The sequence below is a fragment of the Haliaeetus leucocephalus genome, unplaced genomic scaffold (assembly GCF_000737465.1).
Source record: "Haliaeetus leucocephalus isolate CR32 unplaced genomic scaffold, Haliaeetus_leucocephalus-4.0 Scaffold819, whole genome shotgun sequence".
Taxonomy (NCBI): domain Eukaryota; kingdom Metazoa; phylum Chordata; class Aves; order Accipitriformes; family Accipitridae; genus Haliaeetus; species Haliaeetus leucocephalus.
In genome coordinates, this window is record NW_010973255.1 from 4737349 (window position 1) to 4759647 (window position 22299).

General features: G+C 44.6%; 1 protein-coding gene across 1 annotated transcript in view; it reads right to left on the reverse strand.

Moving 5' to 3' along the window:
- Positions 1–11283: 11283 nt before the first annotated feature.
- Positions 11284–22299, reverse strand: part of UST (uronyl-2-sulfotransferase) — a gene marked incomplete at its 5' end in the record, with an annotated part of 99103 nt that continues 88087 nt past the window's right edge. Inside the window, one exon of the mRNA XM_010581932.1 lies at positions 11284–11567. Coding sequence (XP_010580234.1) covers positions 11284–11567 — 284 coding nt within the window. The remainder of the gene's footprint in view (positions 11568–22299) is intronic.

Below are 22299 nucleotides of genomic sequence, written 5' to 3' on the forward strand. Positions count from 1 at the left end.
GGCGGCGGGGGGGGCTCGGGGGGAGGGGGGAGGGCCGCGGCCGCCGCTCCGGCTCCCTCTAGTGCCCGCCCGGCTCCGGGCCGGGGGAGAGGCCCCGGCTGGGCCGGCACGGCTCCCCAGGAGAGCCCCCCCCCGAGCCGGCTGCCGTTCTCCCGGGCTGCAGCTCGGCAGGCGGAGGGCCCCGCCGGGCCTGGGCCGAGAGCGCGGCGGGGTTCGCCCCCTGCCCTCTCCGGGCGGGAGCTCCGGGGAGAAAGTGAGGGTCCGCCCCCAGAACAGAAAAGAGGGTAAGGGGGAGAGGAAGACCTTCGCCGGGGCGCGAAGAATCGTTGGTTCGCTCCCCCCCGCTTCTCATGATAGAAGCTGTTCTTCCTAAAACAGGGAGTTGGGCCGGGGAGAGGTAACCTAAACAGATGGATTCTTTGAAAGCTTGCCGCCCGTATCTGTGGAGCACAGGCCCCGCGGCGAGCCATGAGGCGTGGGGACAAGGAACCGCAGCGGCGGGAGGAGGAAAACCCTTCCTCTGAGAAAAGCGAGCCAGCCCAGAGCCTCCCTTGACTTTAGCACTTCTTTTTGGAGAAGCAGAGGGCACAAAGTTGAGATTGAGAGGTGAAGAAAACCCTTAAACAAACCTGATACTGACCAGTTGCTAGAAGAAAGCGTGGAAGAGTATTACGGGCAGCCTTGCTTGCTTTCATAAATGTGCAGTATTAGTTAATTTGCACCAGCAGTGGCCTTTGCTGATGAGAACCAAAAGGAAGAAAGGATCCCGTCTCTACTCACCTCCCCTCAGATTGGCTCCAGCACCTGAAAGGCAGCGGCTTCCAGGGTTATTAAGCAGTTTCACCTGGAACCCATCACTAGGTCTGGATCTGAATCCTTTCCCTGTTGCTGTGTGCTCCTGTCCTTTATCAGATGTGGGCTTTTCATGAAGTGTGCCTACAGCAGAGGGGCAGGGAGAGCGGAGCCAGAGAGGCTGTGACTGGCCTTTCTGCCAGCTCCCTCATGGATATCCAGATATCCAGCTGCTTAATAATACCTGCACTGGGATTATCTATCCTTGCCTCCCCTTGTACAGCATTCTGCTCCTTACGCTTCACCATGCATCTCACCTCTTTTCTGGTTTCTCTGCTCTGGTCTCCAAACTTCTTTCAAACTTTATAGAAGCAAACCCCTTCTGCGTTTTGTGTCTAAAAACCCTGTGGAGCTCCAGAGGGCCGCAGTTAAGTGTTTTGAAGCTATATGCACATACCTGCGTATGTTCCTATACAGTGCAGAAACCTAACACATGCTAACTGCATGTAACTGCAGTGCTACGGTGGGAACTTGCCATGGCTGCGTGTGCCAGCCTGGTTTTGCTCCACTTGGTTATTTCAGATTGCAGTTCCCTTTAGGGTGGCACCTTCACGCAGGCTCCGTTGGCCCTGAGCAAATAGCAACAACCATTTAGACAGTCTCCAAGCCTGAAGTCCCAACAGCTAATGTGGCTCTTCCCCAAGAATGAGCTACCAAGTCCCCGTACAAGCTCCAGGGCTTGTGCACACCGTTTCTCTGCCAGGTCTCCTCTTGAGCAATGCAAATGGGAATGATGAGTAAGGGAGCAATACCTTTTGACTCACTGGACTAAAGCAAACTGCTTTTGGAGCGACGGGGTGGAGAAAGCAATGGATACTTGGGTTTGGCTTGGCTTACTATTTTTTCTAAAAGGCTGTTCAATCTAAACTGAAATGACTGGCATGCACTGGAGGGCAAGGAAGAAGAAAAAGCTAGCTACGCCCAGCCATCGAGCGCTGCAGTCTAGGCTGCCTCAGCAAGAGGCTCCTGCAGTTTAAGCTGCACTCATCCACTTCTTGCATAAGGTTTCCTCTGCATAGGAAGCATTTTTTTGGTTGGTTTCAATTGCAGCATCTACTACTCAGTTGAACGTTAACACTGTGAGGTAAACACATTATTATCATTACTATTAGTCATTACTATTACTGTTTGATCCTCAATGTTGACTGTAAGAGGAGTCTTCCAGGATACGACGTGACACTGCCGGCTTCACAGTACATCAGGCCTGGCCAAAACCTGAAGGGATATTTGGGGGAAGGTGGGGATTACCTGTCCTGTTTCAAATTACTTCTCACAGCTCACTATCTGGCAGGAAAATGAGGAGGTTTTCCCCATGGAAAATTTCCCCAGGGAAATTCTCAGTGCCGCCTTTTTATTTCCAGAGGACTATAAACTAGTGCAAAGTCCCCAAGTGGTTTAGAGAGCTACATCCCGCTGCCTTCCAGTGGTACCTGGGCTCCTTGCTGGTGCCCGGGACTGACATGGGAGGAGGGAGGTGGAGGCTGAAGCATGCTGGGCAGTTGCACCTCAGCTGGATTTTGAGTGGTCTGGGGCACTTGCCGCTGGGATCGGTGGGAGGCAGAGGAGCGCAATTCCTGCCTGTAGAGACTGCACGTAAATCAGGCAAACAGCGCAGGCGTTTGGGTTCGCGAAGTCTGGCTCCACCGCAGCTATTGTGATCCCTGTTATTCAGGAATTCTACAAAACCGTACCAATTCTCATAAAAGTTTTGCAGAGTAGATAAATACTACACTCCGGCCTTCGCAGCAAAGGGAAAAGGAAAGCTTTAAGCAATTAGGCCAGGCCACACAGCGATTCGGCAGCAAGCCGGGCCGCCCGCTGTGCGGGGCTCCCGAGGCAGCCGGGCCGCTGCGTCCTCTTCTGCCGCCGGCGACAGCACCGGCACGGCTGCGGCAGCCCAGGCAGCAGCCGTGAAGGGGGCTGGGGTGGGGGACCACGTACATTTTTTAAGGAAAGAAAGGGCCTGACCTTCCTCATGTTAGCAAGGAGCAGCAGCTTGCTTAAAAGATGCTGACCTGCGGCTAAATGCGTTTTCCCTGGATTGCTCCAGTAAGCTTTGCTATCTATTTTGCGTTTTTCTATCTGTTTTGCAGAGAAGTTAGAAGCTCTTAACTTCGGTCAGAGCTGTTCTTGGCCAAGGTTTTGGCGACGCCTCTGTTCCCTTTCCCGTCAGAGAAATGGGTTGGGTCTCATCTCGCCTTCCTTGCAGGAGCCGGCTGCCATGGTACTCTACCTACAAAAGATGAAAGTGCTTTAGGCTCCTTTGGGGTGACTGGTACCTGCCCATGAGGGATCAGAGTAAGTTTGAGAAGAGCCCCCTTCCCCCAGGCAAAAAGAGGACATTCTCTTTTCTTTCTGAGAAGCAAAAAGCTTTTTTCCTTTGACTCAAAAGATACTGTTTTGGAAAATCAGAGCTGACCACATAATAATTCCATCTCCTTCTCCCAGTTTTGGAGTGATAAGACATGCACGATGCTGCTTGACACTGTGATATTTAAAAGACAAAGTAGGGGTCAAATCTGCTGAACGTTTTCCAAATTCCAGTGAGGTTTATCACAAAGAGCCCCATGCACGGACCCAACTGGCGTGACTGACAAGGGCTGGATTGTGGAGTCACTAGAAAGCTCAGTTTCCAGCCAACGCTGATGGGCCAAATCACATTCTTTGGGGCAAAACCTGCTGGAAAGCTACAATTATGCAGAGACCCCAGGGAGTTTTCACAGCAGAATTTCTGACAAGAAACCCTATTGTGAGGACCTGGGTTTTCATGCTTCAAGGAGCAACTGTCCTCTATCAGCACCGTCCTGCCTGGGTCTGGTGAGAAACAGCCTGGAACTCAGCCCCCTGTGGGGCGGGCAGGCAGGAGGCTGCCGCTCTCCCTCCCTTGCACCCTGACATCTCCCCTGGATTCCTCCAGCCTCCTTGGAAGAGGCGCTGCCGGGCTCTCCTTGTCAGCTTTCTGTCCCAAGAAGCGCAGGAAGAAAGGTTTTTCCCACAGCAAGTGCTGACAGGACTAGCGTGAACTTGTCCAAGGGAGATTTGGCAGAAATGCCCACCAGCTAGCTACGACTGAGAAACTGGCTCCGTTTCTCTCGCCCTGCTCAGACACCGGCCTCTGGGGCTGCTGCTGACACGGAGCGTCTCTGCTCACGTCGGAGGACTGACACTGCGGAGACTTCTTTGCACCCTGATGCACTCACCTGCCAGCGCATTTCAGCCTCCTGGCCCGAAGCCAAAGGGGACGGATTTGGTATTGCTAAGCCTCAGTTATTTCAACAGAGACAGGCCGCGACTCGCCCTAATACTCAGAGCAGAAACTAGATCTGGAGCAGGAACGAAGCTGACACCTGCAAGGTGGGCTCAACCTCAAGAGCCTTCCCCCGGTATCAAAGTTTAGAGCAAGGCTCAGCAGCTCATGCTCCTCCACAAAGCATGGGCACTTGGACAGAGGAGTTTGGATTATGTCCACGTTTGCTCAGTCTTCCTTAAGATGCTCCCCAGAAGACGAAGGCAAACGCTTCAACGATGTGTACTGTCCAGGTAAGGGAGGGACTGGGAGGAGATGATGGGAAAGCACCAGATCTCTCAGCTGAGAGGCATATACCCCTGTCTGACAGCTGGAGAAGCCTTCTGGTTTATGGATACACCAGACAAAACCAACTACTTGGTGAGCTGAGCAAGAACTGTCTTTTCACTCCGTGTTGGTGTAGGCTGCTGAACAGTAAGGCATTGCTTCATGTTGTGGGTTTCCAAGCACTGTGGAAAACCAAAGGAGAACACAACTTAGACTACATACATGAACACTGGTTTGATGACTTTCCAGGTAGTCTACAAGCACCAAATATTGCAGGAGAAAATGTGACCATATTCTTGCGAATAGCTAAATTTGCAAGATGTGACTTCAGCTACCCATCTATCTGCTTATCTGCTCTTACTGCTGCAGAATCACCTTTCCCAAACACAAATCTGCCTTGCAGCCATGCCATTTCTGCAGGTGTTCATTATGCAACTAAACAGGTAAGACTAGGAATTAATCTTTGTCCCAAAGGGACAAAAATGGTCTGCTGAAGGACTAAAAAGTCATTCATATTGAGGAAGTTACCTGAAAAGTCTGCAGAGTTTTAGGAAAAGATAAGGGGAGACAACTCCATGTAACTAAAATTTTCCATGGTACTTGTTTTGCCTTCTAAAATCTAGCACTGATTTTAGAGCAGGAAAGGAAGTTCAAGGATTAAGACACTTTGCTAAATTATAATCAGTGCTTTTTCACAACCTTCCTGTGTGACATTAGGAATATCACTTACCCACTTGCTGTATCCATTCCCAATGTACGAAATGGAGATAACAGCACTTCTTTACCTCCACTGTGGATCAAAAGGATAAATACATTAAATCATTTTCCAAGATGCTCAGACAATATGGTTAGTGAAGAAATGCCCTACACAGATTGACCTTGGGAAACACACCAAATATGGCCTATGGTTTGTTCAAATACAAACAAATGGAGAAAGTGAAAATGAAAAAGGCTCACAGCTCTTCAGTGAGGCATAGGTGCCTCATTGCCTGCTGCTTCTTCTAGCACATCTCTCCAGCATGATCTTGGGAATCTTGTCATCTTTGAGCAATCAGAGACTAACGACTACAGTTGATTTGCCCTCCGTGAGCTTATCACCACACAAACTAGATTGGAGGCTCCAAGAAGAGAAGTTCCCATGTGCTGTGGGAAGCCATACCCTGGACTGTTGCTCTTGTGTCTGCCACAGACTGTAACTGCCTCCGTTTCTCTCCTGCACCCAAACTGGAGAGAATCACGAGTTCAAAACTGGGAGATGCAACTGGCCTTTGCTACCTGACAATGATCCCATGAGCCCTGAGGTTATCCAAAGTCTCCTGTATTGCCCTGGCCTGGTAAATGAAAACTGCAGGAATGCTTTCCCTTGTAGCACAGGAACTAAAAATTACTCGGCCCAGTAGCAGCACCGCCGTGCTGAGAAGGATTCGTTTCACTGGGCACATTACTTGCACTCAACCTGGAGAGAGGTCAGCTGAAGGATCAAATCTATGTCTCAGATCAGCTCCTGAACATCAGGTACAGGTATAGGCTGTATGCTTACACTCTGCCAGGTTTCTGAGATAGAGTAGCAATTTGGAAGTGCATGGATGAAGCCCCCCCAAATGCTAACTTAATACAAATCACAAATCTGAAGCAGCATTTCATTTTGAAGCGTGGTCTCAAGTTTTCCAGATGAGCCAAAGCCATAAAGAGAGTGAGCAGTTTGTGTAACGCTTCTGCTGGGTGCTCTATATTATCCTAGTGTTTAGACCATTATTCTTAACCCTGAACAGCATTGCCTCCGTGTACTCCTGCTAATCTCTACTTTTCACAGCACCAATTCCCCTGTGGCGTAGCAGAATTCTTTGCCACCAGCCTTTTTGCCCATCGGATCCAAAGAAGGGAACAGGATGGCAAAAGTTTGCATAAAGCACACTCCTACCATGCCTGCCTGACAGCAGTGGCATTAACTTACCCTTTCAGCCACAATCAGTTAAATATAAAACCAGACTTGCATTTTTCCTTTACATACTCAGAAAAGGAAATCCACATGTTTATATTCAAAACCCACATTCAAATATACCACTGGTCAAATCTTACCATCTTACTGTGTCTGACAGGCCAAATCTGTCTTTGCAGAAAAGCTCCCCCCTTCCCCATCCCCTGTTGCCCCTAGAACAACCTTCCACCCCATCTCCAGGCTCTTCTAATACGACAGCATCAGACATTGGTGCTGGGACGCGACTGTTACGGTGTGCTGGTGCTTCCATTACACACAGCTATTTTCAAAAGCTTACAACTGAGCTTTAAAGTTCACTTCATGCTGCAGCTTGGCATCCAGTACCATTTCTGGGCAAACCGAAGAAAATGTATGGCAGTTTTTCAGTCGCAAGTGACACATCAGCAACTGAGTTATGCGGTTGAGATTTAACTTTTGACCTTCAAAATAAGATCCCTTCCATCCACTTCTAACATTTTGCAGGGGATTTTTTCACCCCCCCAATGCCTGTTTCTCATGGAGCTGCCTTCCAGCACCCTTCCCACCATACCTGTGGGCACCTAAGCAGAGCCTGACTTTGCAAATGCTCCTTTGGGACAGACAGACCCTGCAAAAGTGGTCCCAGTGATTCCAACACCACTAGACAGGCACTTCTTGGTACCACACTTGGTAACACCTTTCTTGTTTTTCCCACAGAGTCTGTGTATGGAGGTCTATACGTAACAACGCTCAGTTCTCTTCTATGGTCTTGGCTCATGCAAGCAGATTGATCGACAGTGTTTTATATGTTTGCTGAGCTCTTTGCAATAAAGGCTGATTCCTTAAAAATAAAACAGAAGGAATGCTGTGGTATTGTATTACAGTATTCTAGCTCTCAAAAATGCTGCTGTGTTGTTTTAGGCTATGGTCTAACGTCACAGATGTTCCCTTTCTGAAAATGGAGGGAAAGATCAAAGCACCATTACCCTTAACTGGGAATTACAGGCCTTTATTTTTTAAGAGGATGTAGAGCTTTATTCTTTGGTGGACGATGTTTTTTCATTTGATAAGAGGACCCAAGTTGGCGTGCAGTGTGGTTTCCTTTGTTAGTCAAAACAATCTACCTTCAGATTAAATATTTTTATTACATGAAGAATTGAAAGGAGGAAGAATTCAACAGCTGGAATCCACAGATCTGTTCTCCAATATTTAGAATTTGTGGTTTTGTTTGTATCTTTATGATACTACGTACCATCCTATATTATAACATTAAAACAATTCATCAAAGGTCCTATGATAAAGAATCGCAAAGAAATTGAAATCCTTCAAATATACCATCAGTTTCACATACCTTCAGTTCTGCCAAGCTACTTCTCTACATATAGTTAGAGAACATTTCAGATACTCAGACTTAGCCTTGCATCATCAGCACAATTTATATAGAAGAGAATTAAACAGTAACAAAAAACCCGCACCATTTGTCACTGTCACTTGAAACTTAAGACTAAAATTTATTTTTTCCAGAATGCTGCATTTTAACAATGGTTGATTCTCTCTTTAATGTGAAAGCACTGACGTTTCACTTACTTACATTACAACATCACTCTGGGCTATTGGAGCTTTTTTACCTGGCCATCAAACACCACACCTAGTAAAAAGCAGTGTATGGGGACCATGCCATTTCTCTCCTGGATAAAACTTCCTTCCACTTAGCAGCCACAAAGGACATGAGACAATGTACTTCAGGATACTTACTGCACATCTCAGGTGAGTAAAATAATTCTGCCTTCACTCTCACACCTCCAGACATTTCAGGACATAGAATAACCCAGGAACAACCTGCCCCAATCTTGCTGCTAAAGTATGACTTTCAGATGATAAACTGCCGTATGCAATCCTGTTCTGCCAGGTGCAACTCCAACATCTTACCCACAGCTGCTGTACCCAGGCAAGAAAACTAGTGTAAGCAAGTGGACTATTGCGCTAGGAAGAAATGCACAAATTTTATTTTTTAAACATCACTGGACTGAAAAATAGAGAGTCATATGGCTTATTTATATTTCAGGAGATGGTAGTGAATAAGTTAAAGAATATTTCATCCCAAAACATACGTTGCTTTCATTTATAGCTAAGCTAATGTACACATATGTTTTCTTATTTTCATAATTGTCAAGCACTCACCTTTCCCCCCCCACAAAGATTTACAAGTACATGCGTGGCACTTCCTACAAAGCTGTCGTGGGCTAAAGGCTTACAAACAATTTTTTTTTTTTGAATAAGAAATATCCGTCAGACCAATAGATAATCATTTAAATCCAACTTCTTCCTGAGCAACTTAAAATTTGGAATGTGCTGAAAAGTTTCAATAAATAAGTCAAAGATTAACCAGCTTAAAACGTACCTTTTAACAATTAAGTAAAATATATTTCATGACAGACAAATAGGCCATAGGACCAGGAATCTTAGATGCTATGTGCCAGATAAATTTATGAAGTACCATTCAAGGAGGAGAGGCCAGGTTGATTGTTAAGAAAAATACAACAACATTAAAACCTAGCGAGTAAATCATTAAACAGGTTTTGTATTTAGGTTATAAGTAGTGATGGCTGAAGATACCATTAAATAAACAGATAAAAATAGACTTTATGGTAAGCGGCAGTGAACTTGCAGGAAGGGTGAATGTGTTAAGTGACTGATTATTCTGTTACAACGTTGGCAACAAGGATTTAAACAGAATTTCAGAAAGGTGAGAATATTAGTTTTCTTTCCAAAATATAACAGCTCCACAGTGTGTAAACTAATCATTACTCTCTCAATGTAATTTCACAGAAACCACTTAAAATATACAATGCAGCAGATTTGTATTTTAGCTAATATGTTAGTTGTTATCTGTGCCATTTTCAGCTTTCTTTAACGTGCTCCCCCACGGTAGTGCATTGCTACCACCAACCCGGCATGTTAATAATGAGAATAGAATCTTCTACATAATATTTTCTGTAAGTTAACATCTTGTCTTAACACGATTACGCTTCTTTATTTTCGTTCTCTGCATGTAGGTACAGTAAAGACTGACTGGTGATGAAGATGGACCATAATGTTTATTGGCTCTCAGCAGGCTCATGGAAGAGGAAACCCTTGGGAAGCACATTTGAGCTTAGTCCGAGTTTATATGCCTCGTCCATCACAAAATAACTTTTGCTTGTTATTGCAAACTGAAGTATGACCTTGCAGATGGCAGACACGCTACTGAGACAGCCACAGAATTGGAAGCAAAAATTGCCTGGCAGATGTTTGAGACAGGACGCGAGTTAGACAGAGGTGCATCGCCCTTGATGCGTTACTGGGACTCATCCTGGGAAGGAGCTGCAACTCCTTGGCCCTGCTTCTTGCCTGTGCTCTAGGACAGGAATTTATTGCTATTATCCTCTACTAGTCCAGCCTCCTCTGGCAACAACGGTGCACAAGAGGCCAAATCCCCCCCATTCTGCAGGTGGCCAAACAGCTCTGCCCATTGCTGCCTGCAGGTCTGTCACTTCTGCACCACCAGTCCTGGCAGGCTGTTGAATAGCCGGCAAGCCTGCACGTCACAGGGAACCCCAGGGACACCCACCTTAAAGACAACAGCATGTCACATATTGGAGCTATTCCCCTTTCCCTTCCCAGCCTCCACCCATCCCCTTTCTAGTGTTTGCTGATAATACATGTAGTGATTGACACGGGTAACTTTCACAGTGCCTCTCTTAACAACATATCATTGAATCGGCTTTGGTTTCACAGAGCATACCTTCTTTTCTGTTTTATCATTCTGAAATATTGCAACTAGAGAAGTTGTGTATGTCCATATTGTTAATTTTACTTCTAGCCATGCTAAAGGCAGGCATCTGGTGTTTGCACTGGTGGGGCAGCTGCGTTCAGCTTCAAACGTGAACAACTAAATTCTGTGATTGCAGAAAAACAGGTCATGCTTAAAAGGAGTTCCAGATCATCTATGTTTTTTTCATGAATGACTTCTTCTGTATCTCTTTGGATTTGCGACCCATAAGAAGAATAAAAATCTACAAATACCCTTCCTGAACATAAAACCCATACGCTGCACCTTTTCCTTCAGAGTGTAATAGAGGTGTACTCAACTGCAGAAACCAAATTCTACCATTTAGGTAGCCCTGCCTTGCACTTTTCATCTGTTGTGGCCATTCACTGACTTGGTAACTTTTTCCACTCTATGAATTAGAACGGTTTACCAAAACCAACTGGTTCTTGTACCTTGCCTTATGTCCACTAATATTAATTTGCCAGAGTAGCAGCCTTGCTCCTCCCACAGAGGGTAATTCAGAAGCCATTATCTAGCCCCTTTCTGAGCCTGTTATCCTTGGATGTGCACAGACACAGCAATGGCTCTGACCATACCACTGGCATACCAGTGCGCTCTGGGCAGAAAGAGGCACTCTTCCCAAATGGCTCACTGCCCGCAGTTCACATTGCCGGTAGTTAATGCTGCAGTGTTATGCAACAAGGACTTGTTTCTGGAGAAGGAGAGAGACGAGAGTCTGTAAAATTCACTTTTCAAGACCGCCTAATCTACTCTTTTACGTTCTGCAGGTTCCCAGAGGACTACTGTATACTCCAAAAGTTATTTTGTGATAGACAGTAGATAGATACTTCTCTCCTGAACTATGCTATAGCAAGGATGCTATAGAGCCAACACCGTATACTGAATCAAACCTGCAAAACCAGGTATCTCCCCATGGCCCCAGCATGTGGGAATGGTCTCTTCTGTTCCGTTTCAAATGCTGCTGCGCATTAACTCAGTTCCTTAAGGAATTACTTTTAATAATAATTAAAAAAAATCTTAAGAAAGCTGGAGGGGTCACCAGAAGAGACAGGATAGCTCTTCCATCCATCACCTTTTATAGATATCCTCTAGCCACTTTTCATCATCTTCTTCCTCATCATCTATCGGTTCCTCTGTTTCCAGGGGAGAAGGAATGAAGAACTCAGGTCTGGGACGTGGTTTCCTGATATGAGACTTCAGTCCAAACTTGCGCTTCAGCAGGTGGAACTGTTCTTTGACATAGTAATAAAACTCATATTCGTATCTCATGCGTTGGTAGAGGATCTGTATTGCTTCTGGAGAGGGGACGGTCTTTTTCACTGTCACAGTCAGATTGCCAAGTTTCCTATGTTCTGTAAAAAAGAAAACAAGCAACATGGTGGGTGCTGATTAATGAGACCGGACCTAAACTGTTTTTTAAAAGATTAAGGCATGGCCCTACTGCATTACTGATACAAAAGAGCTCAATCTGCCTCCTTAATAATGGATTTACTTTTAACAAGAGATGAAAAAATATAGATGTTTGAAGTTAGACTTGCATGTTTAAATATGGCTAGTTCATACATGGCATTTGGCGTTGCATGTAGTCACTGAGAATCTTAATTAGCAATGCTTATCTGAAAATGCAAATTAGGTCATACCAATTATGAGCATAAACTACACATACAGAAACCCATAACCTTGCCTAGCTTTGGAAATTTTGCCTGATGCATGTGAAGCATATATCCAGCACACAGCTGAGCTGAACTAATCAATTATTTCCTGTGTGGCATACTACACTGTGGCTTTATTATTGTTCAAATCTAAACAGAAATTTATCAACCTGAATCCATCCCAGGCTAGCACCGAAGCATTGTTGGCATTGCCACATGACACCTCAAGACTGAATGTGCCCATTGACTTTCTCATCCTGTTATAACTGTTAATTAAATTAGACTCATCTTCCTGTCGTGTCCTGGGACTGGAAGATTTCAGTATGTTTTTCTTCACCTGACAACTTTTGCTTTGGTAAACTGAAATAAAACACCTTTATTGTTGATAAAGAATTAGAGTTACTAACAAAAATACTGAATTGCCTCTTTGCCTCCTCTCTAAATAGATTATTCTACCATTGGAGATGAATGTATTTGAACAAGGTGTAAAGCAAACTCTCAAGGCAATCATTTTGCTGTTTTCTACCAGATGTCAACAGGCTGCCAGAGCATCCTAAGAATTTTCTTCTTCTCTAAGACAGAAACATAACTGAAAGTCAACTGTGAAGAAAACAACAGAAAAAGCTGGAAGTATTGACCTGTAGCATCACTGTATCCCCCCTAACAACTGCAGCTTCTAGGAGAAGTGGAGATGAACATTACACTGATGAAGTACTAGCTTCTATAAATAGGTTTTCTGAAAGCTCAGTGCTCCAATCCAGTAAGCCTCATGTATTACTCTGAGAGAACGTGATGCTCATGGAACTGACTGTAATAGCCTCAGAATACACCTGGGTCCAGACACGGCAAGATGAATGGGCTTGCATGGAAGCAAGGAGATGCCAGTTAGACGTTAGTAAAAAACCTCTTTCATGGCAAGGATAGTTAGGCAGTGCAGTAGAGCATACAAGTTAGAAAAGCTGTATCTCTGGAGGATTTTAAGAGCAAATTAATTGATTCTCTCCTGAGGGAAGCCACTTGAGGGGCATCTTAAGGACATCTTCCATGACTCTAAACCCAATAGATTAATTTTAATCTTGCCAGTGCTTACTTCACTTCCTTGCTCTTTGCTACAACAGCAAGGTCTGCAGGAGAACTGCGTTTTTTTGTTCCAGGATAATGTCTTGGCTTCTGCTGCTCATTCTTTCCTTAATATTTATATCCTCTATTTGTGCTGCCTCAAATGCCAAACAGAAATCCCCGTATTCTGCATGACCACACAGATAAACTGTTGCAGTGAAGAAGAGCTTGATTTTGATATAGAAACCTAATTCTTATTGTAACAGCAGTTCTGCAAGTTGGAGGATTTCAAAAGGGTCGGGCCATGAAGCACGGCAATAAAAAAAACTTACAAGGAGGAAGCAGACAACAAAGACCATTTCATGTTTCCAGCTGGTTCCCAGAGGCAGCAACCACCCTTGCTTCCAGAGGGAGTCCCTGAATCAAAATGGGGTTTTACCATGGACAGAGTTTTGCTCACGTGAGCAGTCCAAACTGAAGCCTTCTGAAGCACATGCCAGCAAGGCTAAACGCATGCTTAGCAGCTCTACAAAGAAACATTTTCACAATTGCTTACGCGTAAGGCTAAGGGATGGATCAATAGTTCCTAGTAGCAAAAGTGAGCTGTTCTTGGGAGTCCACAAGCAATATGTTCATCCAAGAGAAATAATCAAGAATAACTTTTTAGGGAAGAGAGGAATTTTAAGCAATGGCAAACCCATTTATTTCAAAAGTTAATAAAAGATGAGTAAGTCCAGCTAGCAAACACAACAGCACTGCTCTTTAGACAAAAAGTTGGTATTATGCAAGATTTGTAATCTTGAGAAGTATGACAGGAAGGTAGAGCACAGCTATGTGAACATGAATGGCTTTCTTTACATTTTCAAAGATTGATGTTCATATAGCTTAGGGTATCCACACCTATAAACACTACAATTTTCAGACAATGGACACACGTTTTCCTACTTCAGAGTAAAGGAATTAAAGAAGAACTGAGAACCACACATTTTAGTAACACTACATGAGACAGCAAGTGCTGCTGCGCTGGACATTCTCGTATTCATTTGACTCCATTGCGTCACATGCATCTGGTGCAGAAGAAAAAAATCTGTATCTGAAAGAGGTATTCTCCCTCTCAGTTTTGCTTACCAATTACAGCAGAGTAATCTGAAATGTAGGAAGAATAAGATACAAAGAGAGAATAGGTTGACTAGCTTACCAAACGTAATGCTGTTCTAAATCACAAAAAAAATTATTTAAAGCATTAATTCTATTTTGAATTTGTACTTTTACTTCCTTCTCTAATGGAAGACTGGTTTTCATTAGTTGGTAAAAATTAAAACATGCTGTCTGTAATTAAATGGAGCTTTTACATCAAACTTTGTAGTTCTTTACACTGAAATCTGTCTCTACTCATATATCTACGTAATTAAACAACTTAGTACACAGAGTTCTTTGTTCTTTAATTTTAGCGATGTATGGTGGTATATGCTCTATACTTACTTGACTGTTCACAGTTTATCAATTTGTATAGTTTTGTTTAGACAGGAGTAAAATGATGAAAATATACAAAAAATGAATTAAAAATAAAGAAGTGATCTTTAACATGCTATCTAGCAAAAGGGTAGAGGAAGGATCATGAAATGCTTGGATTTAAAATAGACATCAGCATAGAAAGCACTACCTGTAGCTAGTGAATGGTGTGAAATATTTTTGGTGAAAATATTTGGGTTCCCAAGGGCTTATTCTCTTCTACACCACCTTTAGCCATAGACTGGAATAGATTAACAAATGTCTCATCTGTTTAAATTTTCAGTCAGTTGTTCTAGTTGCCATCGATGGGTATTAGATGAATACACTCCAGGAAGGACCCTGTACTCGGTCTGTCCTTGGGTGAGAAGGCAACCGCTGCCTCACGATTATTGAGCACTTCAAGACATTCCTCTTTCTGGTGCTTAGTTGGTAGCTCCCGCCAGCTTTGCAGTCTGGTTTTCTTTACAAACTCAGCAGCAAATGTACACTACTAAATATTGCATTTATTAAGCCTAAGCCTTTATACTGCTTGCCAACTTCATTTTTATTTTACATAGGTTATTTCTGTTACAGAAAACTCCATTTACCTCGCTGGAAAAAGCCCTTTACTTATATGATCCCTCCAGGACTCTAAGCGGGAAAAGCCACTTCTTACAGCTCCAGCTCCCTTTGGTGGCTGCTCCTCCCGGCAGAGAGGGGCACTTGTGTTCAGCCCAGGAGCGCTGCCAATGATGACAAGGTGAAAAGCGCTAGACTGTTTTCTTGGGGGGGCGGTCAGTGGGGGGCAAGACCAGCCAAAGGGGAATTTACTGGTGGTGGGCCAGGCAGGGAGCAGCCCGCTGGCACCCCATCTGCCAAACTGGCCAGGTCCTGCATGCCACCCTCGTGGTGGGCAGCGAGAAAGCAGCAAAATACTCTCCTCCTCTGAATTTGCAGTAGTCATGGCATAGAGGACTCCTGGACGTGTGCAATTCTTTGCACAGACACCTACGTCTATAGTTGTATACGTACGTACAGATAGAAACACCCGCACTCTGGAAGGCTATGGGGAGCAAGGCAGATGTTCTGGCTTCCGTTGGTTTGCCTTGCAGTATAATCACCAGTAACTGCAGCGCGTAAATAGCTGTGAGGTGCTGGTTGTCAGATGGCACGAGTTGGGGCTGTGCCTGGCGGCGGGCTCAGCCTTTTGGTAAAACAAGTGAACTCGCCTTCTTTGCACTTGAATTTTTAGACCGGTTTCTAATCTTAAATACTCTTAAAAGGCTCTTTAATACAAATATGAATGAAATCACAGAACCGTCGCTTGAAGTCACCTTAACCACCTCTCCTCATCATGGAAGCAAAATGGAAAAATTAGGTAGATCTGGCTTAAAGCCAAAATAACAATCTGCATATGCTACATAAACCCAGCTGCCCCACCAAAGGACCCCCCTTTTTATGACCTTTGAGACAGCTAACCATATGGAGGGCAACACACCACACCATTTACTTTTTAGGATTATTTTTTTAAAACTGTGTTTGCTTTGGCATTCTTTTAAATTACTAAAAAGAATGTACTATAGAGTAACCCAACCTCCCAGTGCAGCCTGCTCATGCCTTGAATTAAGACTAAATTGGTACGCAGATATGGATGAAGAAAATTAAATTCTTTGGGTTACCAGGTGATGAGTATCTACTATGACTTTCCCCGCTCTTGCTTTTTTCTTTTCTTTTTTCTTTTTTTCAAACTAAGAAATCAGCATTACGCACCGCAGCCATCCAAGCCATAGGGAAAAGTGGGTTTTATACTCGTGGCTCAAAACCCCTTGGATTGCCATATTTAGACAAAATGATCCTAAAGGCATTCTCCACCTCGGAAGAGAATTTCGGAGCGACGCCCTCTCCGGCGCCCCGCCGTTTCGGCGGGTGCGACGCAGAGGCTCGCTCCCCAGCGCTGCTCCTGGCCGAAGCCGCAGGGAGCCCAGCGCCCTCGGGGGTCCGGCGGGGAGAGGAGAGCCAGGCCGGAGCCAGCGCCGGACAGCTGCAGGCGAGCGTAACCGTGGGCTTGCCCGGCTAACGCTCACGGTGGAAAAACCGCACGCCGAGCTCTGCTGCTCTGAGGCTGTGTGAACACGACGGCTGTCACAGATACAGTAAACTCATTTCCTGGAACTACACGGGGAGGCCCCGCGTTTCAGTCGTACGCAGCTGAGCTGCGGCACATACCTACTTCTCCACAGTTTTAAATGGAAATAAATGTATGTCACTGTGGTTAGACGTGACGTACGAATCGGCGAGGGTCTCTGCTTGATATGCCACTCAGACGATCGCTGCGGTGCTAAAACAGGGCTCTGATGGCTACGCTAGAAATGCTCTCCCCCCAGAATATCTAACTGCAGCTCAGCAGAAAATTCTCTGGCACAATTGCTCTGCTTTTCAAACTTGAAATTTTTAGCCAGGCTCTTGAAGGATATCTGGGAAAGGACGGGTTTGGGAGAACAGATGAGACGCCGACGTGTTTGGCTCACGTGCCATCTTTTTGACGGCCATGGGGCTGCTACCGCTCGGGAGTGTGCCAGGCCCGGGGCAGGTCCCAGGTCCCAGGTCCCAGGCGGGAGGAGGGATGGGGCACCGTGCCTGTACTGCACGACTGAGCACCTCGAGTAGGCCCACGTTTGCTCAAGGACAGCAGGGTCGGTGGAGAAAACCTAACAGAGTCACCGGCCAGGAAGAAGTGTATTAAAAACCAAAGCTGATGAAGAAGTAAGTGGCAATTTGTCCCATAGCATCTACTAGCTTTGTCTGTCTGAAATACTATGAATCCCAATTATGAACCTCCTTACTGCTAGTTTACTCTTTTCTCAGTTATTCACATCCACAAAATAAGGTGTAACTTTTAACAACGTGTAGATAAAGATGAGACACTCATGTGCACGCTGAAGACTCACTAGCAATGCTTGCTTTGTTTTAGCACTTCTGTCCTGAATTATTGTGCTGCTTTGATGACACGGAACGACTCCCAACTCCAGGAGCTTAGGAGAACTCTAGCCCACTGGCACACAGCAATGCCACTTCTCCTGAAGGTCAGATACAGATCTCTCTGAAAGGACAGCTCTCCAGGGGTCACAGAAACACCCAGAACTCGAGACCTTCAATCGTAGGCAAATTGGATGTCCTATTTGTCAAACAGGGATCTTGGGAGCAAATACATCAGACCGTAATTAGCATGGACACTGCAAAATGATCGTTGCCATTGACAGCGACTGAACTAGGTGAGACAGTTACAGCAATGCTCTTTCTTTTTTCTTACCGCTACAATGAGTAAGGAAACCAGAGGGAAGAATAATGTCACTGTAAACCTAATATAATTTAATTATTAACATTAACATGGACAAAATGCAGGGAGCTCAGAGAATGATAACCTGGCAGAGAAAAATGGAGGGATGCCAAAACAGAGATTAGCCAGGAAGAACTCACAGAGATAATCTGTAAGACACATAACCAAACAACTACTAATGCTCAAGGATGTAAACACCAAGGAGGCATGGCACAAATTCAGAACAAGGAAGAAACATGAGGGGAAAAAAAAAAAAGAAAGAATAATGTCAGTGATAAATGTAAGAAGTACCTTGGGCCAATAAGACTGAAAATAACAAAAGAAACATCTTCCTACAGCATGCAGGTTAACATATGTTGTGAATATATTGCAGAGGTCAACACTGCACTGGTCTAGCTGTCAACTGGACAGTGTAACAGTGATATGCATTCAACAGTGCTCTGAAATACTACTTAAGCTATTAAAGGCATCATATCGCTATTATGAAACACTCGCCTTATAACACACTCAGCAATGCAAATATATAACTTTCTTCATATTTTGTAAACAGCTACTACTCTCTGAAGTCTTTTCTCCAGCCAATAAGTATTTATCATGAAACATCCAACTCTCCTCTTGGAAACTTCACAGTGTTATACCTTTGCTCCTACCAGTTCAGAGCTGTGGATCCAACAATGTGGATTTCCAGCCGCATGGGACACCTCAGCTGACCCTGCTGTACCACACACTGCCTCTGCTGCTGCCCCAGCCAGCCTGGAAACATGCTGTATCTCACGCATGATCAGATAACAAATCTCAACAGGATCTTCTAAAAGACTCCTTTATTTGGTGCACTTTAATGTTGCATTCCCAGTTAAGGTAAGTTAACACAGAAGGAAAAAAACCCTGAAAATTAACCCACATTGGTGGAGCGAAAAGGCGGACTCTTATGAGAATGTGGTCAGGTACTTTCATTGCTGTTAAGCAACTTCTAAGTTGAACTAGACAGAGTTGGAGGTGCCAAAACCAAAGTCATCTACAGAGGAAATGCCAGGATCCTCTAGTTCGGGTTGCTGAAAGAATTGCTATGGTTGCAGTTCATATGCAATTTCTAACCTCTCTTTTCTAGATGCGTAAGTATTATTGAATGGATCCAGTAAAATCTGGATCCGACAAAACCACAATTTAAAAATAGGTTCTTACAGATCACTCGTGAACAGTGTTGCATAGTAGGTTATGCAGATACTATTACTTTTTTGCAGAGAGAAGAGAAAGTTGCAGTGATTGAGACAAATTTCAGCAGTGCCCACAAGCAGGAAAAGCTTCACCACAGGTATGTTATGCAGAAAATCTGCAGAGATCTAGCCTGGGACTGGAGGACCTAGAGCAGGCATCTTGCCTTTGTGCTTTGAGTCACAGTAGACTGCTATCTGTGATTTTTGTCCACAAAAAGGAAGCGATGGAAGAGACGTGCTGTGCAAGCTTAAGATGTCTAAGAGGGATGGAGCGAGGTGGAGGTGTCTTTATTTCCATATATAGTATTGATGAGTGCAACACTGGCACATAGCATCCAGTTTTGTAACCACATCCTAAATCAGACAGGGTATGAAAACAGCCTCAGAATGAATACTGGGGTTGGAAGGGACACTTTAGAAAAAGATGATAAATTCATTCTGGTCAGCTTACCAAAAAAAGAAGATTGAGAGGTGACTTGTTTACAGCATCTGCATATTTTCATGGTGAGAAAACTATAGATACTGAAGGGTTGGAAGCAGAAACCAGAGAAATGCAGACTGGAAGTACGGCACTGCTTTTTAAAGTGGTGAAGATGATTAATCACTAGAACAAAACAAAAAGAGTTGATTTGCTTTCACTTGATATTTTTACGTCAATGCTGGATAACTTAACCAACTCCTGTAGCACACAAGAAGCCAAGCTGAATGACCCAATGGTCCATTTAAGTCTTTCACAGATGAAAGTTCCAAACGTCTTGCAGGTGTTAGCTTCCAAGTTGGGAGCACCACTAGTGAAAGCCTTTTTGTCAGTGCCTTTGAGATACCTCAGTGTGAATGTCATTTTTGGAAGATGTCTGAACACCTAATTTGCTACTCTTTCCAGTCGTTGGCTGTTCAAACCTAGTGGTCACCACCCTGCAGTATCAGGCCTTGCAGGAATGTAAAGTAACATTAAATTTTTTTAAAAAAAGTGTGAGAACAAAAACAAAAAAAAAGCGTGAGAACAAAAATTGTTAATTCTAAGTGCTGCCTCTTCCTGTCTTCCTAGAGCGTACATATGACTGCTTATTGCTTTATATAAGAATAACTACTGAAATGAGAAATGAAAGCAAAAACACTAGCTAGGACTAAAGTAACGGCCAGTAATAAAATTTGTGCACTGCCAAGGTAAAACCACTACTGATAGGGTATACAGGACTGGAAAGATGCACATTATTGTATGAAAGCTGCTATTAAAATGGAGGAAAAAAAAAAGCTATCAGTTCTCTTCTCCCTTGTAAGTTGCCAGTTCTAAGAAAATTTTCTCCCAACTACATCTGCACAGACAACCGAAAGCCCTGAAATTGTTTCATTTCTTATTATTTGAAGTTACAGGCGGTCAAGAGAAAATTCTCTCTTTTGCCCTTAGGTTCTTCTGTGTATAATGAGCGACTGAAGGCGGCCAGGGGCTGAGGCACTGGTGAAGAAGGAAGAATGCTACCAGAGCAGAAACAACACACTGTTCCTTTCAAGTTCACCCCCTCCTGGCCCACAGCCCGACCGCCTTGGCCAGCTGCCAGGGTATCGGGACAAAGGCTTCCTCCTCTGGCCAAAATCGAGGAAAAGGGTCCGTTGTTTAACACAGGCAGACTTGTTTCAGCAAGAGAAAAAACTAAAAAGAAGGGGAATTATATTAACTAGAAGTCCTGGGAGAGGAGAGTAATCTCCTAGTGTGGCTAATGCAATTCTCACCCCATGCTTTTACTGGAGAGGGAATGTCTTGATTCTCTACCGTTCAGGCTAGAAGGCAAAGTATAATGTCTCAACAGGGCTAAGCCCTAAGGCTGCCAGCATCTTCGCGTCCCCCGAGGTTACTATGAACTAGAAACAAGAATGCATCTTTCCTCCTTGCAGGAAGCCCCTGGCGACCCCCTGCTCCCCTCCATGCCTGCACTAATAAGTTCGCATGGAGGGCAAGCGTCCTCTCTCATAAAAAGACAGAAATTTCTATGCACCTAGCAGACCTTGAGGAGTCTGACAGATGGATAAGCCAAACATTTAGCTATCTCAGGACTTCACAGTGACTCCTGCTGGATTTCCACAAAGTCATGAAGCCCAATTCAATTCACACCTGGGCTTTTTGCTGTCTCTGTAACAGAGCCTGCAGCCCTGGTCTGCGATGGGGAACTTGGGACACTTGGGGTTCGCTGTAAGCTGAGAGGTCATGGCCCTCCCTGAAACCTCCGAGGCAGATGCTGTTGCAGACGTTACACAGGGACGCAGTGGCTCTTCATGCCAACCTCATCACTTCTTTAGCAGCACAGCCACAGGTGAGGGATAAGGACTTGAAAATCCCTAGGTCTGGCGTGACCCACTTGACTCTGAGCGCTGAAGTGCTTGGGTGAGGTGAGCTCCCTCAGAGGCTGTATCGCAGGACGTAGTGAGCTGTGGCAGGAGACTTCCCCTAGCAATTATTTATGTGTCTGAGAGTTTTCAGAAGGAGGCCCCAGTTCAAGGAGAAGTGTGATTTTAACCTGCTTGGGTTAATATAAATGAATACAGGACATTTTTAGGTGCTTAGATACTGTTCAAACACCATCGAGATTTACACATGTACGTACTTGCTCTCCAGGCAATAGATTCTTCCTCCTGAAGGAGGGGGGAAACAGCATTTCTGACACATACTTATAAGACCAAGATCTTTGCAGACGAAGGCCTCCCTATGAACCCCACGCATCTGTACCAGCCAGCAGCAAAGACAGCCTCCCCCATAGTACCTCATCTGTCTTCAGTGACTTACGTGATCAGCTCCAGCACACCTTGACCATCCTCGCTCATGCGTCAGCACCAAGAGCAATCCATTGAGGAAACAGAGTTTGCTCAACGATCCTTTTTAATTCAACTCGCATTTAGCATTACTGTGCTGACAGGGAAGAGATACACGGGCACATCGTTCTGTCATCTATCACCTTGTTTACAGGAAGTATATTCTCAGTAGCCTTAATGCTATTGCAGGTTAAAGGAATTAGCAGAGTACTGTGAAAACACCCATGAATCAGGACGGGAGATTTACAGGGTATGAAAAGCCACTGCTCCTGCACTTAGTCCTGCAAATTGTCTTATGTCTGCAGTGTTTCAATCAGTAGTTTCATTTCAGTGTTAGAGAGACTGGCTAGTATCAAAGTTTCCAGGATGACTGCACTGTTTTGATTTAATGACAATATTAGCCCTGACATAACAGCTACCGTGCTTCAAGGTTATACCGCACAAAACCTTCCCTTGTGCTTAAGAAAACAGGAGATAAAATGACCTGCTGCCTTTTTCCATTTCAGTATTTATGGGCACACGTAAA